A 15,490-nucleotide genomic window follows, 5' to 3' on the forward strand; every position below is an offset into this window, starting at 1 on the left:
TTCAAATCCATGTAGTCATAGAGCTGTGTGGTCTCTCTATACAGCAGATATTCTACCATTGCCACAGCAGTCAGCAAAATTAAGAAATGTAACTTTGGACCAGTGTGACCACCTAACATGAAGTCCATATTGAAAGTCGGCCAGCTGACTGATCATGTCCCTCTCAGTTATTTCCCCCATCCCAACCAGTATCATACATCCCATTTATTTGCCATGCTTCTTTAGTCTCCTTCAATCTGGATCATTCTTTCATCTTTTTTGTATTTCTTGACTTTGACATTTTTGAAGAATTATACGACACCCAGTTGCTCAAAGTGGTTTTTTTCTATTTCCGTATAATTAGATGCAGTTTATGCATTTTTGGCAGGAGTATCACGGAAGTAATATTGTCTTTATGTGATTATTGGCCATTGGTGTATCTCCTTTTGTGAAATATCTGCTCAAATCTTTTGTCCATTGTTATCTTAGACTACCTTTTTATTGATTTATAGGAGTTCTTTATTATGCTGAAGATAAGTATTTACCAGATATCTTCTAATGGCCAAATATATTTGTCAGGTATATTAAGTAAATATGTGTGTCAGACATATATATAGTATGCATTATAGCTGTGTATGTTTGAATGTGTAAAATGTTTTCTTCCAGTTTGTAGCTGCCTTTTATTTTCTCAATGATGTATATGCCTTTGACTTTTAGTGCTTCCTTTATCCTAAGAAAGCTTTGTAAATCCCCCAAATGATGAAGAATTCTTCTATGCTTACTTTTAGAGACTTCATAGTTTGGGATTTTATATCCTAGTCTATAATTTAGAGCAAATAAAATCTGTACAAGGTATAAGGCGTGAGGTACGAATTGATATTCATTTTTTTGTATTATGTTCATTGAGTAGTTCTAGTATTGTTTGTCAAAAAGATTTTCTTTTCGCTTAAGAATATTGTGGACTCTTTTTTAAAATTTTATTTTATTATGTTATGTTAATCACCACACATTACATCATTAGTTTTTGATGTAGTGTTCCATGATTCATTGTTTGCAAATTATACCCAGTGCTCTATTCAATAGTGCCCTCTTTAATACCCATCACCAGGCTAACCCATCCCCCCACCCCCTCCCATCTAGAACCCTCAGTTTGTTTCTCAGAGTCCATAGTCTCTCATGGTTCGTCTCCCCCTCAGACTTCCCTCCCTTCATTTTTGCTTCCTACTATCTTTTTTTTTTTTAAACATATAATGTACTCTTTGTTTCAGAGGTACAGGTCTGTGATTCATCAGTCTTACACAATTCACAGTGCTCACCATAGCACATACCCTCCCCAGTGTCTATCACCCAGCCACCCCGTCCCTCCCACTCCCCACCACTCCAGAAACCCTCAGTTTGTTTTCTGAGATTAAGAATTCCTCATATCAGTGAGATCATATGATACATGTCGTTCTCTGACTGACTTATTTCGCTTTGCATAATACCCTCTAGTTCCATTAACATCATTGCAAATGGCAAGATTTTGGTTTTTTGACAGCTGCATAATATTCCATTGTATATATATACCACTTCTTCTTTATCCAATCATCTGTTGATGGACATCTTGGCTCCTTCCATAGTTTGGCTATTGTGGACATTGCTGCTATAAACATTGGGGTGCACATACCCCTTCGGATCCCTACATTTGTATCTTTGGGGTAAATACCCAGTAGTGCAATTGCTGGGTTGTAGGGTAGCTCTATTTTCAGCTTTTTGAGGAACCTCCATACTGTTTTCCAGAGTGGCTGCACCAGTTTGCATTCCCACCAACAGTGTAGGAGGGTTCCCCTTTCTCCGCATCCACGCCAACATCTGTTGTTTCCTGATTTGTTAATTTTAGCCATTCTGACTGGTGTGAGGTGGTATTTCATTGAGGTTTTAATTTGGATTTCCCTGATGCCAAGCGATGTTGAGCACTTTTTCAAGTGTCTGTTGGCCATTTGGATGTCTTCTTTGGAAAAATGTCTGTTCATGTCTTCTGCCCATTTCTTGATTGGATTATTTGTTCTTTGGGTGTGGATTTTGATAAGTTCTTTATAGATTTTGGATACTAGCCCTTTATCTGATATGTCATTTGCAAATATCTTCTCCCATTCTGTTGGTTGTCTTTTGGTTTTGTTGACTGTTCTTTTGCTGTACAAAAGCGTTTTATCTTGATGAAGTCCCAATAGTTCATTTTTGCCCTTGCTTCCCTTGCCTTTGGTGATGTTTCTAGGAAGAAGTTGCTGCAGCTGAGGTCGAAGAGGTTGCTGCCTCTGTTCTCCTTTAGAATTTTGATGGATTCCTGTCTCACATTTAGGTCTTTCAACCATTTTGAGTCTATTTTTGTGTGTGGTGTAAGGAAATGGTCCAGTTTCATTCTTCTGCATGTGGCTGTCCAATTTTCCCAACACCATTTGTTGAAGAGACTTTTTCCCATTGGACATTCTTTCCTGCTTTGTCAAAGATTAATTGACTATAGAGTTGAGGGTCCACATCTGGGCTCTCTATTCTGTTCCATTGATCTATGTGTCTGTTTTTATGCCAGTACCATACTGTCTTGATGATGACAGCTTTGTAATAGAGCTAGAAGTCCGGAATTGTGATGCCGCCAGCTTTGCTTTTCTTTTTCAACATTCCTCTGGCTATTCGGGGTCTTTTCTGGTTCCATACAAATTTTAGGATTATTTGTTCCATTTCTTTGAAAAAAGTTGATGGTATTTTGATGGGGATTGCATTGAATGTGTAGATTGCTCTAGGTAGCATTGACATCTTCACAATATTTGTTCTTCCAATCCATGAGCATAGAAAAAAAAAAGGATGCTGTACTTTGTCAAATGCTTTTTCTGCATTATTGAGAGGATCATATGGTTCTTGTTCTTTCTTTTGTTAATGTATTGTATCACGTTGATTGATTTGTGGATGTTGAACCAACCTTGCAGCCCAGGAAAAAAATCTCACTTGGTCATGGTGAATAATCCTTTTAATGTACTGTTGGATCCTATTGGCTAGTATTTTGGTGAGAATTTTTGCATCCATGTTCATCAGGGATATTCGTCTGTAATTCTCCTTTCTGATGGGGTCTTTGGTTTTGGGATCAAGGTAATGCTGGCCTCATAAAATGATTTTGGAAGTTTTCCTTCCATATTTTTTGGAAGTGTTTCAGAAGAATAGGTATTAATTCTTCTTGAAATTTTTGGTAAAATTCCCCTGGGAAGCCTTCTAGCCCCGGGCTCTTGATTTTTGGGAGATTTTTGATAACTGCTTCAATTTCCTTAGTGGTTATAGGTCTGTTCAGGTTTTCTATTTCTTCCTGGTTCAGCTTTGGTAGTTAATACATCTCTAGGAATGCATCCATTTCTTCCAGGTTATCTAATTTGCTGGCATAGAGTTGCTCATAATATGTTCTTATAATTGTTTGTATTTCTTTGGTGTTGGTTGTGATCTCTCCTCTTTCATTCATGATTTTATTTATTTGGGTCATTTCTCTTTTCTTTTTGATAAGTCTGGCCAGGGGTTTATCAATCTTGTTAATTCTTTCAAAGAACCAGCTCCTAGTTTCATTTTCTGTTCTACTGTTCTTTTGGTTTCTATTTCATTAATCTCTGCTCTGATCTTTATTATTTCTCTTCTCCTGCTGGGTTTAGCCTTTATTTGCTGTACTCTCTCCAGCTCCTTTAGGTGTAGGGTTAGGTTGTGTACTTGAGAGCTTTCTTGTTTCTTGAGAAAGGCTTGTATTGCTATATACTTTCCTCTTAGGACTGCCTTTGCTGCATCCCAAAGATTTTGAACAGTTGTGTTTTCATTTTCATTGGTTTCCATGAATTTTTTTAATTCTTCTTTAATTACCTGGTTGATCATTCATTCTTTAGTAGGATTCTCTTTAGCCTCCATGTATTTGAGTTCTTTCTGACTTTCCTCTTGTGATTGAGTTCTAGTTTCAAAGCATTGTGGTCCAAAAATATGCAGGGAATGATCCCAATCTTTTGGTACCAATTGAGACCTGATTTGTGACCTAGGATGTGATCGATTCTGGAGAATGTTCCATGGGCACTAGAGAAGAATGTGTATCCTGTTGCTTTGGGATGGAATGTTCTGAATATATCTGTGAAGTCCATTTGGTCCAGTGTGTCATTTAAAATCTTTATTTCCTTGTTGATCTTTTGCTTAGATGATCTGTCCATTTCAGTGAGGGGGGTGTCAAAGTCCCCTACTATTATTGTATTTTTGTCAATGTGTTTCTTTGATTTTGTTATTAACTGCCTTATATAATTGGCTGCTCCCATGTTAGGGGCATAGATATTTACAACTGTTAGATCTTCTTGTTGGATAGACCCTTTAAGTAGGATATAGTGTCCTTCTTCATCTCTTATTACAGTCTTTGGTTTAAAATCTAATTTGTCTGATATAAGGATTGCCATTCCAGCTTTCTTTTGGTGTCCATTAGCATGGTAAATGGTTTTCCACCCCCCTCACTTTTAATCTGGAGGTGTCTTTGGGTCTAAAATGAGTCTCTTGCAGACAGCATATTGATGGGTCTTGTTTTTTTATCCAATCTGATAGCCTGTGTCTTTTGATTGGGGCATTTAGCCCATTTACATTCAGGGTAACTATTGAAAGGTATTAATTTAGTGCCATTGTATTGCCTGTAAGGTGACTGTTACTGTATATTGTCTGTGTTCCTTTCTGGTCTATGTTACTTTTAGGCTCTCTCTTTGCTTAGAGGACCCCTTTCAATATTTCCTGTAGGGCTGGTTTCGTGTTTGCAAATTCTTTTAGTTTTTGTTTGTCCTGGAAGCTTTGTATCTGTCCTTCTATTTTCAGTGGCAACAAAGCAGGATATAGTATTCTTGGCTGCATAGTTTTCTCGTTTAGTGCTCTAAATATATCATGCCAGTCCTTTCTGGCCTGCCAGGTCTCTGTGGATAGGTCTGCTGCCAATCTAATGTTTCTACCATTGTAGGTTACAGACCTCTTATCTTGAGCTGCTTTCAGGATTTTCTCTTTGTCTCTGAGACTCATAAGTTTTACTATTAGATGTCAGGGTGTTGACCTGTTTTTATTGATTTTCAGGGGGGTTCTCTGTGCATCCTGATTTTTGATGCCTGTTTCCTTCCCCAAATAGGGAAGTTCTCTGCTATAATTTGCTCCAATATACCTTCTGCCCCTCTCTCTTTCTTCTTCTTCTGGGATCCCAATTATTCTAATATTGTTTCATCTTATGGTATCACTTATCTCTCAAATTCTGCCCTCATGATCCAGTAGTTGTTTATCTCTCTTTTTCTCAGCTTCTTTATTCTCCATCATTTGGTCTTCTCTCTCACTGATTCTCTCTTCTGCCTCATTTATCCTAGCAGTTTGAGCCTCCATTTTTGATTGCACCTCATTAATAGCCTTTTTGATTTCGACTTGGTTAGATTTTAGGTCTTTTATTTCTCCAGAAAGGGATTCTCTAGTATCTTCCATGCTTTTTTCAAACCTAGCTTATAACTGTAATTCTGAACTCTAGTTCTGACATCTTACTAATGTCCATATTGATTAGGTCCCTGGCAGTCAGTACTGCCTCTTGTTCTTTTTTTTGAAGTGAGTTTTTCCATCTTGTCATTTTGTCCAGAGGAGAACAGATGAATGAGAGAACAAAATGCTAACAGGGTAACAACAACCCCAGAAAAATGTACATTAAAACAAATCAGAAGAGACCCGAAACTGGAGGAAAAGAAAGGGAAAGAAAGAAAAAAAGAAAAACAAAATAAGAAAGAAAGAAAAAGAAAAAGGAATATGATCAGATATGATCAGGCTGGTGAATAGATCAGTGCCACACACTAGATTTTGGGCGTATTTTGGTCTGTTAGAAGAAACTGTCTCCCAAAATTTTAAAGAAAGAAAAACTTATATATGTACAAAAATAAGGGTAAATACGATGAAGGGATAGGATATGATTGTAAAGATGAAAATTATAAAAGATTTTATAAAAGGAATTGGTAAGAAGTTGGTTGAAAAAAGAAAGAAGAGAAATTGAAAAAAAAAAGGGAGAGAGAATGTGATCAGGCAGGAGTCTAGAACAAAGCCATACACTAGAGATTTAGGGTATATTTTGGTCTGTTAGAAGAAACTGTATCCCAAAATTTTAAAGAGAGAACAACTTATATATATACCAAAAATAGGGTTAACTAAATGAAGGGATAGAATATGACTCTAAAAATGAAAAATAAAAAAGATTTTTAAAAAAGGGATTGATAAGATGTTGGTTGTAAAAGGGAAAAAGAAAAATTAAAAAAAAATAGAAAAAGAAAATTTAAAAAATTAACCTTGAAAGATTAAAGAATGGTAAAAAAGCCATGAATTCTATGTGCAGTATTCCCCTAGCGCTGGAGTTCTGCCGTTCTCATTGATCGGTAAACTTGGTCTTGGCTGGCTGTTCTTGCTGATCTTCTGGGGGAGGGGCCTGTTGCCGTGGTTCTCAAATGTCTTTGCTGGAGGTGGAATTGCTCCCTCCTTGCCGGGGGCCAGGCTAAGTAATCTGCTCGGGTTTGCTCTTGGGAGCTTTTGTTCCCTGCAGGCTTTCCGTACAGCTTTGGAGGACGAGAGTGAAAATGGCAGCCTCCCAATCTCCGCCCCAGAGGAGCTGAGAGCTCGGGGCCTCACCCCTCAGTGTGCCCCCAAAGAAAAGCAGTCAATCACTCCCTTATTCCTGGTCTCTGGCCGCACTCCGTGCTCACCCGGCCTGTGACCGAGCATTTCTATCTCTGGCACACGACCCCGTTTGGAGTCTCCAAACACAGGAGATTCCTGCAGTGCACTCCTGTGCCGCTCCTCCTGGGGGTGGAAGGGGAGTCTCCCCGGATCTGCCACTTGTTGGGTTCCTGCTGGAAGAGCAGTGGCCCGACTGTGCTGTGGATCGTGGTTTATGGCAACCCCAAGCTGCGAGCCTGCTCCTCGGCTCCATCCTTGTAGCCTGCTTCCCCGCTCCAATACCTGGGAGCTCTGCTGCACTCAGGCACCCCCAGTCTTTATGTGACCCCGACGGTCCTGAGGCCACACTGTCCCAGCGAGGGTTCCACCCCCCCACTTAGCCATTGGAGCGATGTCCCTCAGTGGAGCAGACATCAACAAGTTCCGATTTTGTCCTCTGCTGCTCTATCACTTGCCCGTAGTGGCTGATGGAGGCCCCCTCCCCCGCTGTCTGTCTTCCCGAATACTGCCTCGGATTCACTTCTCGGCACCTCCTACCTTCCAGAAAGTGGTCGCTTTCCTGTTCAGAGAGTTGCTGCTATTCTTTTCTTCGATCTCCTGTTGAGTTTGTAGGTGTTCATAATGGTTTGATACCCATCTAGCTGAATTCCTGGGACCAGATGAAATTTAGGTCTCCTACTCCTCCGCCATCTTGCTCCTCCCCCCCATTGTGGACTCTCTTGCAAATCAATTTATCATATATGTGTAGGCATATTTCTAGACCATCCAGTATGTTCTATTGAGCTGTGTATCTATCTCATTTAATGTAGCTTTATGAGTCCTCCAACTTTCTTCTTTTTTTTAACATTGTTTGCACAACTCTCAGTCTTTTACTTTCCCACACACGTTTTTTAAATCAACTTAGACTATAGGACTTCCACTTTTCTACATAAATTTAAAAATCAATCTATAAAAGCTGTTGGGATTTTGACTGAGATTACATTGATCATGTTACAGAGCACTGTTACCTTAAGAATATTAGTTTTTCAGTCCTTGAATATGGTGTACTTTCCAGTTTTTTAGGTCATCACAATTTTATATTAGCAATGTATAGTTGTACAGTTTTACATGTTGAAATCTTTCACATCTGTTGTTAAATTTATTCCTAAGTGTCTTTTCTTTTATGCTAATATAAATGGAATTTTAAAATATTATTTTCCACTTGTTGATTCCTACTGTATAAAAAGAAAACAAATTTTGTATTTTTTTGTATACTATGAGTTTCTAAACTCACTTATGCATCTAGGACTCATTTTATAGATTTCTTGGGATTTTCTATGTAAACAACAAGGTCTGTGATTAAAGATAACTGAGATTTTTCCCTTCCAAACTTTATGTATTTTATTTCTTATTCATACCTGCCTAGGACTTCTGGCACATTGTTGAATAGAAGTGGCAGTTGTGAACATCCTTGCCTTGGTCCCAATGTTAAATGAAAAATATTTAGTGTTCAACCACTAAGTATGGTTTTCACTATAGAGTATTCATAAATGCCATTTATCGGGTCAAGGAAGTTCCTTATATTCCTAGTTTGCTGAGAATTTTTTATTCTGAATGGATGTTGAATTTTGTCAAGTGGTGTATTTCTGGATATACTGAAGTCATCAATTGTTTTTTCTCCTATATTCTATTAATATGATGCCTTACGCATACATAGATGATTTTTGTTTTTAATGTTTTTCCAATCTTACAATTATGGGATAAAATCCAACTAGGTTTTACATAGACATAGATACAGATGGATAGATCAACATATACATATTTATATATGTGTATATATATACATATTTATGTAGATATACATACACATATAAATATTCATATGTATATCAATACTAATATATATGCGTGCATGCATCTATATAATTTTAATCTCATGTACCAAAAGTGAAAATTATGCTACTTCGTGGCAATGTAAAAACCCTGGTACAAATAACTTCAAATAATTTAATTTATATTCTCCTTTGTGTTAGTGCATCTATTTATGTCTAAACTCTATAATACAGTATTATAATTTTATAATTTGTCAGTTACTGTTTAAAGACATTAAAAGAGAAAAAACAATTTCTCTAAATGTTTAGTAACATATTTCTTCCCTTTTCTCATGGCCTTTATGCCTACAGATCTGAATTTCCATTTTAGGTCATTTCCCTTCACCTTCAATGACTTCATGTGTCATTTCTTCTGGTATCACATTCTTTCAGCTTTTATTTACTGAAAATATCTTTACCACTGCTGATTTTTAAAGACTGTTTTTTGCTAGATATAGGAGCGTAGGTGGACAGGGATTTTTTTTTTTTTAATCCTTTTCAACATTTTAAAGATGTTGCTCCATTGTCTTCTGTCTTCCAAAATATCTGATGAGAAGTCATCCATCATTCATACTGATAACTCTGTTTACTTAATATTTCTCCTTCCTCAGAATTGTAAGAATTTTTCTTTATCTTTGGTTGTCAGCAATGTGACTCTAATGTGCCCACATGTATTTTCTTTGTATTTATTCTTCTTGGGGTTTACTGTTTCTTGGCTCTATAACTTTATTTTTTATACCAAAATTGAGACAACTGTAGCTGTTAGTTCTTCAAATACTTTTTTCTTCCCCAGTGTCAATCTCCTATTTTTCTAGGCCTCTAATTATATGTGGATCAGGCCACCTGATGAATGTGCCACGTCACTGAGGCTCTGGTCATTTCCTTTCTAGTCTTCTTTCTCTCTATGCTTCAAATTGGATAATTTATTTGAATTTATCTTTAGGTTCACTGATCCTTTATTTCTTCTCCAATCTTCCACTAAAACCAATATACTGAAATTTTATATTTCTACTGGTTCCTTTTTATAATTTTCATTTTCTCTTATGGTCTTTCACAGATATCTATTCATTATGCCTTTATTTTCCTTTAAGGTATTGAATATATTTTAAATAAAAGCTTTTAAGCCTTTGCTCATTCATCTGGGTTCTCTCAAGATCTATTTCTACTGCCTACTTTGTCTTTTGACCTCGGCTAACAGTATCCCCCCCCTTTTTTTTGTATGCCTAGTTGTTTTTATTTTTTTATTTTTATTTTTTTTAAGATTTTATTTACTTATTTGACAGAGAGAGACACAGCGAGAGAGGGAACACAAGCAGGGGGAGTGGGAGAGGGAGAAGCAGGCTTCCCACTGAGCAGGGAGCCTGATGCGGGGCTTGATCCCAGGACCCTGGGATCATGACCTGAGCCAAAGGCAGATGCTTAACGACTGAGCCACCCAGGCACCCCTAGTTGTTTTTATTTTTTATTTTTATTGGATTCTACTCCACATTTTCCAGTTCAGGTGTCAACTACGTTTTTCAAGGAAGTTTATTTTTAGATTTCAGGACTCCTCACTGTTAGGGACTTAGGACTGCCCTCCTTCCTGGAATTTCAACTCACCTCCCTCAACTGCAGGTACTTTGACAGGACAGACTTCTGTCCTTCTGTACCTAAATCCCATAAGACTATAGCTTTCTACTTTTCTTCCAGTATTGTAGTCCCCCCACCCACCCATCTCAAAAACTGGGCAATGTCCTCAAGGGAAAAGTGGTATCAAGGCAGATATCACCCAACCCTTTCCTCTTCTTTCATGGGTCCAATCCTTTCTTCCTGCTTTTGGGTGTCTCTCCCAAGTTTTGTTTTTCCTCAAGTTCATAATTTTTATCTGCTTGAAGTTTAGTCTGATACATGCTATTCTATCATTTCCTAACATAGGAACTGTTCCTGTTCTTTTCTATTATTCTATTTTCCAGTTACTGTGGTTTGATCTTGAACCTATAATTATTAGATTTCATTTTCTTTAGACTTCCATTCCAGTTTCTTTGGCCTCATAGAAAATACTCCCAGATTCTGCATTATATCAATGGCCATTCTTAGCTCATAGTATTGTGAGTTTTTAAAATTTACATTAATCTAAAGCTATTTCAATGGGGATATTGGAGGCTCTATCCAAGGATACTAGTTAGACACCATTTTAAGGCAAATTCTAGATATGTATTTATAATTACACTTCTGCTCTCTTTTGCTACATTAGCCCTGTCATCTCTCAGAAGAGAAAAATAAGTGAAGCTTCTTGTCCTGAATGGAAACTGACAGGCAACAAATAAATCTGTGAGTATGCTCAATATGCTCCTTTGCCCCCTTTTTTTATTCAAGTGACAGGCTTTTTTGGAGATGAAAGCAGACATTATTTTCCCAGTGAGACCTGAGTGTCTTTGAAATCTTTCTTGCTGTCACTCCCTGATAACCTGAAATCTTTCGGCATCATTATGGATTATCAATATGCTCTTTAGGTTTTCTTAGTCACACGAGATAGTTGCCAAGGTAACTAGGCCTAGACAGGTATTCTTTCCTTCTTCTACAAAGAATCTAAAAATAGTGATGTGTAAGGACTACAATGCATCAGCAGCAGCAAATCGGCTCTGTACAAATTGATTACTTTCTGCACTTAATTATTATGGCGATCTCAGTGTCAGGCATTTAATATGGGTTCCATGCCTTCAGCTAATTTCACCTCCACTTTAAGAAACTGTCTGCAAGAAAATGCTTGAATCAAAATAAGAATCTCATTGCTAAGTCTGCTTCTTCCTAAAAATCAGCTAAGATAAAAAAAAAATAGAAATAACCTCAAAGAACATCAAGACATATTTAAACTTATTTTCATATATAAATATGTTTCTCTCTTTATATGGAAGTCATGTAATTATTTTAATCAATTTATACCAAATGAATGTTAAATTATACATAAAGACATAATTTCCAACAAGACACACACATATACAGGTAAAAGCCATTCAATTATCTGGTGATAAACGTATGTCTCACTTGAATGTTACCTTGATAGCTTCTGTTCCCTGGCTGATTGATAAGCCTTCAGATGTAAGCAGGCCATTAAGAAAAGAGAACAGCATACCTAGGACCTATTATAACAACCCGAGGTCATTCCTCACAAATTGCATTCACCTAAATTTGTGAATATCTGGACTCAACCAGGGACAACTGTACACGCAGATGCCACTTTTTCTCCTTTCCACCAAGCACTATATTGAAATTTTGCCCTACATTTTGTCTGTCAAATTGTATTTCTCAGCTGGGGTCTATTCCCCTTACACCCCCCGCCCCTGGCCCCGGGACATTTGGCAATGTCTGGAGGTATTTTTGGTTGTCACAACTCAGAGAGGGGGTGCTGCTAGTGGGCAGAGGCCGGAGATGCTGCCAAAAGCCCCAGAGCACATAAAATGGCCCTTCAAACAAAGCATCACTGAGCAACTCCAGTCTGTGGTAATGAACTGTCAACCAAACTTGAAGTTGTAAGTTTCTGCGGTCTGTATCTTGACAAGTAACTAAACACATGAATGGACAACATTCCCGTTACTTAACCTAATGTGAAGTTACTTTTGTTACGTCTACCACTTACAACTTTGCCAGCACTGGTTCTTTCATTAGCCCGATCTCTCCTGAAGTATTAGGGCAGAGTTATTAGCTAGTCAGACAGAGAGAAATCTTAGCCCTGGGAATTATCAGCATTGCTTCAGTGTTTTTCTCTCTGAGTGCTCTGGGTTTGGGTTCTGGTGCGGCCGAACCCTGTAACGAGGCCCACTGACCTTCAAGGACCACCTGCACAAAGTCTTGAGCGGACAGCTTATCCTTGCGCACAAAGCACTGGTACGCGCCCCCGTCACTTTTGACCATGTGATCCATTATAAGGTTTTCGTGGTTGATCCCTGTGATCCTCACATTTTTTCCAGGGTTGAGGATTTCACCGTTTCGGTACCAGGAGAGTTCCTGGTCCTCACTGCCTGTCACACTGCAGGACAAGGAAACCTGGCTACCCACGCTGCTTTTAACTTTCCTGGGGCTGATGGTAGCTTTCAGTGGCTCTGGAAATTTTGGTAAGAGAAAGAAAAAGAAGGTAAAAAAAATCACATATGCAGACATCATTTCAACAACATGCCGAGCTTTTGACAAGGCGCATGCATCACGGTAAGCATTTTCTATACAGATCTCATGTTCGGCATTATGTCATAGCACACTATTTTGTTCAGGAGCAGCCTCTTCATTGTTTGCCTTTCCGTCTCTATGTAGCAAATAGACTGGCAATGGTCAAATTGCTTTCTCAATGAGTAAGTGTGAGGATTAACCCACTGACAATAAGAAATGCCATGTTCTGGTTACTACTAAGGACAGAGGTATTTGAATATTTAAATCCTATTGCCTTGTCCCAAGGTAACAACACGGATGGGTTTCTCTGGGACATACTCACACACTCATACACTCGCCTATCACCCCCCTCCCATGTGGTTTAACCAGGGCCCATCACACACAGCTGTAAGAAAACAGGTGGGTATTAGAATTTGTGGACACAAACAGGGTTTTTCTTTAAAGAGAGGCTAACTGGTTTGGACAGTGATGGAACTCTCCTATTTGACATTCCACATTTTCATTCAAGAAACCAAATTCGATGTAACAAGTTCATTTATTGAGCATCTACTATAAGCCAAAAGCGGGGTTAAACTTACAGGTAAGACAAAGACGAATGACTTTTGCGGCGTAACTGCCATGTGCCAAACAATTACTAAATGTCTTTTGTACATTGTTTAAGTCAGTCTCCCCACAGTCCTGCATGTTTTGTCATATCATCGCATCCATTTTACAGAAGAGGAAGTGGTTGTTCAGAGAGCTTAATTAACTTCACCAAATCCACTCAACAGGTAAATGGCAAAAACCATTTTTTTTTTGCCCTAATTATTCCTGACATCTTGTGTTACCATACCAAGGCGTCTCTGGTTCCAAGGACGTCTTGGATGAATGAGACAAATATAAGAGTAGATATAGTAGCCAAGCAGTGATATAGGTCCATCAGAGACATCTACTATGTGGAAGGGGATCAAGAAAGTCCTTAGATATCAAGGATGGATAGACCTGAGCCCAGCTGGAATGAAGGGGCATTTTGTGAATTAGGGCATGCCTCACAGCTGTGTCACAGGAAGACTGTGTCTGCTCAGTGTGCATGCAACACAGCATTTCTGTAGGAAATTATGGGAGAAAAATGACAAAGGCAACCTGGAACAAGTAGGCAAAGGGCCTCAAAATTTTGGAATTAAATCAGTGGGGACTAAAGGAAACATTCAAGAATTTTTAGCAAGTGAAGATATGGTCAAACACATTTTTAGGAAAATTGACTGATCATAATGTGTTAGACAAATTGGAGTGGGGAACTGGGTCAGTAAGGGGGCATTGCAAATATCTAGTTGAGGTACAATTAAGACTCAGTCTAGGACAGGATGGGGTTGGGGAGCGTGGCTGAGAAACACTGAGTTACAGTCTCTAGGACTTCGCAGGACTTGGATGCAGAAAGGAAAGCTTTATGGAGAATCCAAGATTTAAAGCCTGCATTTGGGGGGCTTAAGGGGGTAAGACATTTCGAATAAGAAGAGCCATTGACAAGGTAGAGATGGTGGAGTGTTTGGTTTGCAATACTGTTGTTTTGAAGTGCCAGCAAAACATCTGATCTAAAATTGGGAGACATACTCATCTAATACTCAAGAAGGAATCCAAGGCTAAGCATGCAGATCCAGGCTTGTTCTCAGAGGGGAGGAATCTGGAGCCATACGAATAAAGAGAGCACCAGGAGGGAAGAGATGGAAGAGAAGAGGGTTTTGGATTTGGAACCCAAGATAATGCTTTCTGTCTAGAGAGGAAAGACAAAAATGAAGTCAGAGGGAGATAGGAAACATTCAAGAGGCATTTGAGGACTTATCCCAATGTGGCAAAGAGCACAGTAGTGAAAACAAGCACAGTCAGAACTAAGACTTTTCCACAGATAACTTTTAAAATGTAGACAGTGATAAATGCCTTTACAGAGAAAACAATAAATTAAACCCTGAGAGCTGAGCATGAGATGCTTGGGGATGGGGATGTCTCTGGGGAGGCCACTGCACTGGGCTTCGAAAAATGGGAAGTTTGAGACCTTTAAGTCTTTGAAAACCATCTTCCATGTGGAGGGAGCAACATGACCTGTGTTCAGGATAGGAATGGGTTTGTACAGAGAATAGGAAGAAGTTAGATTTAATAGGAGTATCTTTTCTTTGAAGCAAAACTATGGGCAGTAGGACCAGACAGGCTTACTTGGGATGATTTTGATACTATCCTAAAATACAAACTTATTCAGCAGGAAATGGGGAGCCATGAAAGGTGTTTTAACACAGAAGTGATTTTGAGCTTCCAGAGATACTTCTTACTTGCTGTCCAGCGCTGCATCATTGCATCTAGAAGTTTCTTCAACTACAGAAATAGGGCTGTACAGACCTTATCTTCCATTTCTCCCTAATCCCAGCCTAAGCATGTTTGTGTGATTTTCAAAAGACCCACCCTGGGCAGCTGTTTCCAGGAAGTCCCTGGAATGTCTACTCTAACAAATTCTGTTGGGCTGGGACAGTCCACAGTCAGGGTGACATTGAAAAGACATTTCCATAAACAGGAATGGGGTTGGGAAAAAGTGGGATAAGAAAAAGCCTCCACCTTTCAATGTAGACTCTTGCGATTTAGCTTTAGTTCAGCCAATTAGTTCATCGAATTAAAAAAATACACATCTTATTTTATGTAATATATAATAATATTATATACAATGAAAAGAACATTCCATTTGCATCTAAGAACCACCTATTTTGACCAAAGCTCTGCCCGTCAATTGTGGCCATGTGCTCCTGGGTAACTCACTTAGATTTGGTTTCTGCTTGAGTAAAACTGAG

The 15,490-nt window shown here is 38.6% G+C and overlaps 1 protein-coding gene across 3 annotated transcripts in view; it reads right to left on the minus strand.

Moving 5' to 3' along the window:
* The window catches only part of DSCAM (DS cell adhesion molecule), a 791,005-nt gene that overhangs the window by 301,691 nt on the left and 473,824 nt on the right, over positions 1 to 15,490 (minus strand). For 2 of the 3 annotated variants that reach the window (XM_032392602.1, XM_032392603.1), the window contains exon 6: positions 12,344 to 12,619. The exons of the other annotated variant lie outside the window; for it this stretch is intronic. In XM_032392602.1, coding sequence (XP_032248493.1) covers positions 12,344 to 12,619 — 276 coding nt within the window. The remainder of the gene's footprint in view (positions 1 to 12,343; positions 12,620 to 15,490) is intronic. 3 annotated transcript variants of the gene reach the window in all.

The sequence above is a fragment of the Phoca vitulina genome, unplaced genomic scaffold, assembly GCF_004348235.1.
Source record: "Phoca vitulina isolate PV1807 unplaced genomic scaffold, GSC_HSeal_1.0 scaffold68, whole genome shotgun sequence".
Classification (NCBI taxonomy): Eukaryota; Metazoa; Chordata; class Mammalia; order Carnivora; family Phocidae; genus Phoca; species Phoca vitulina.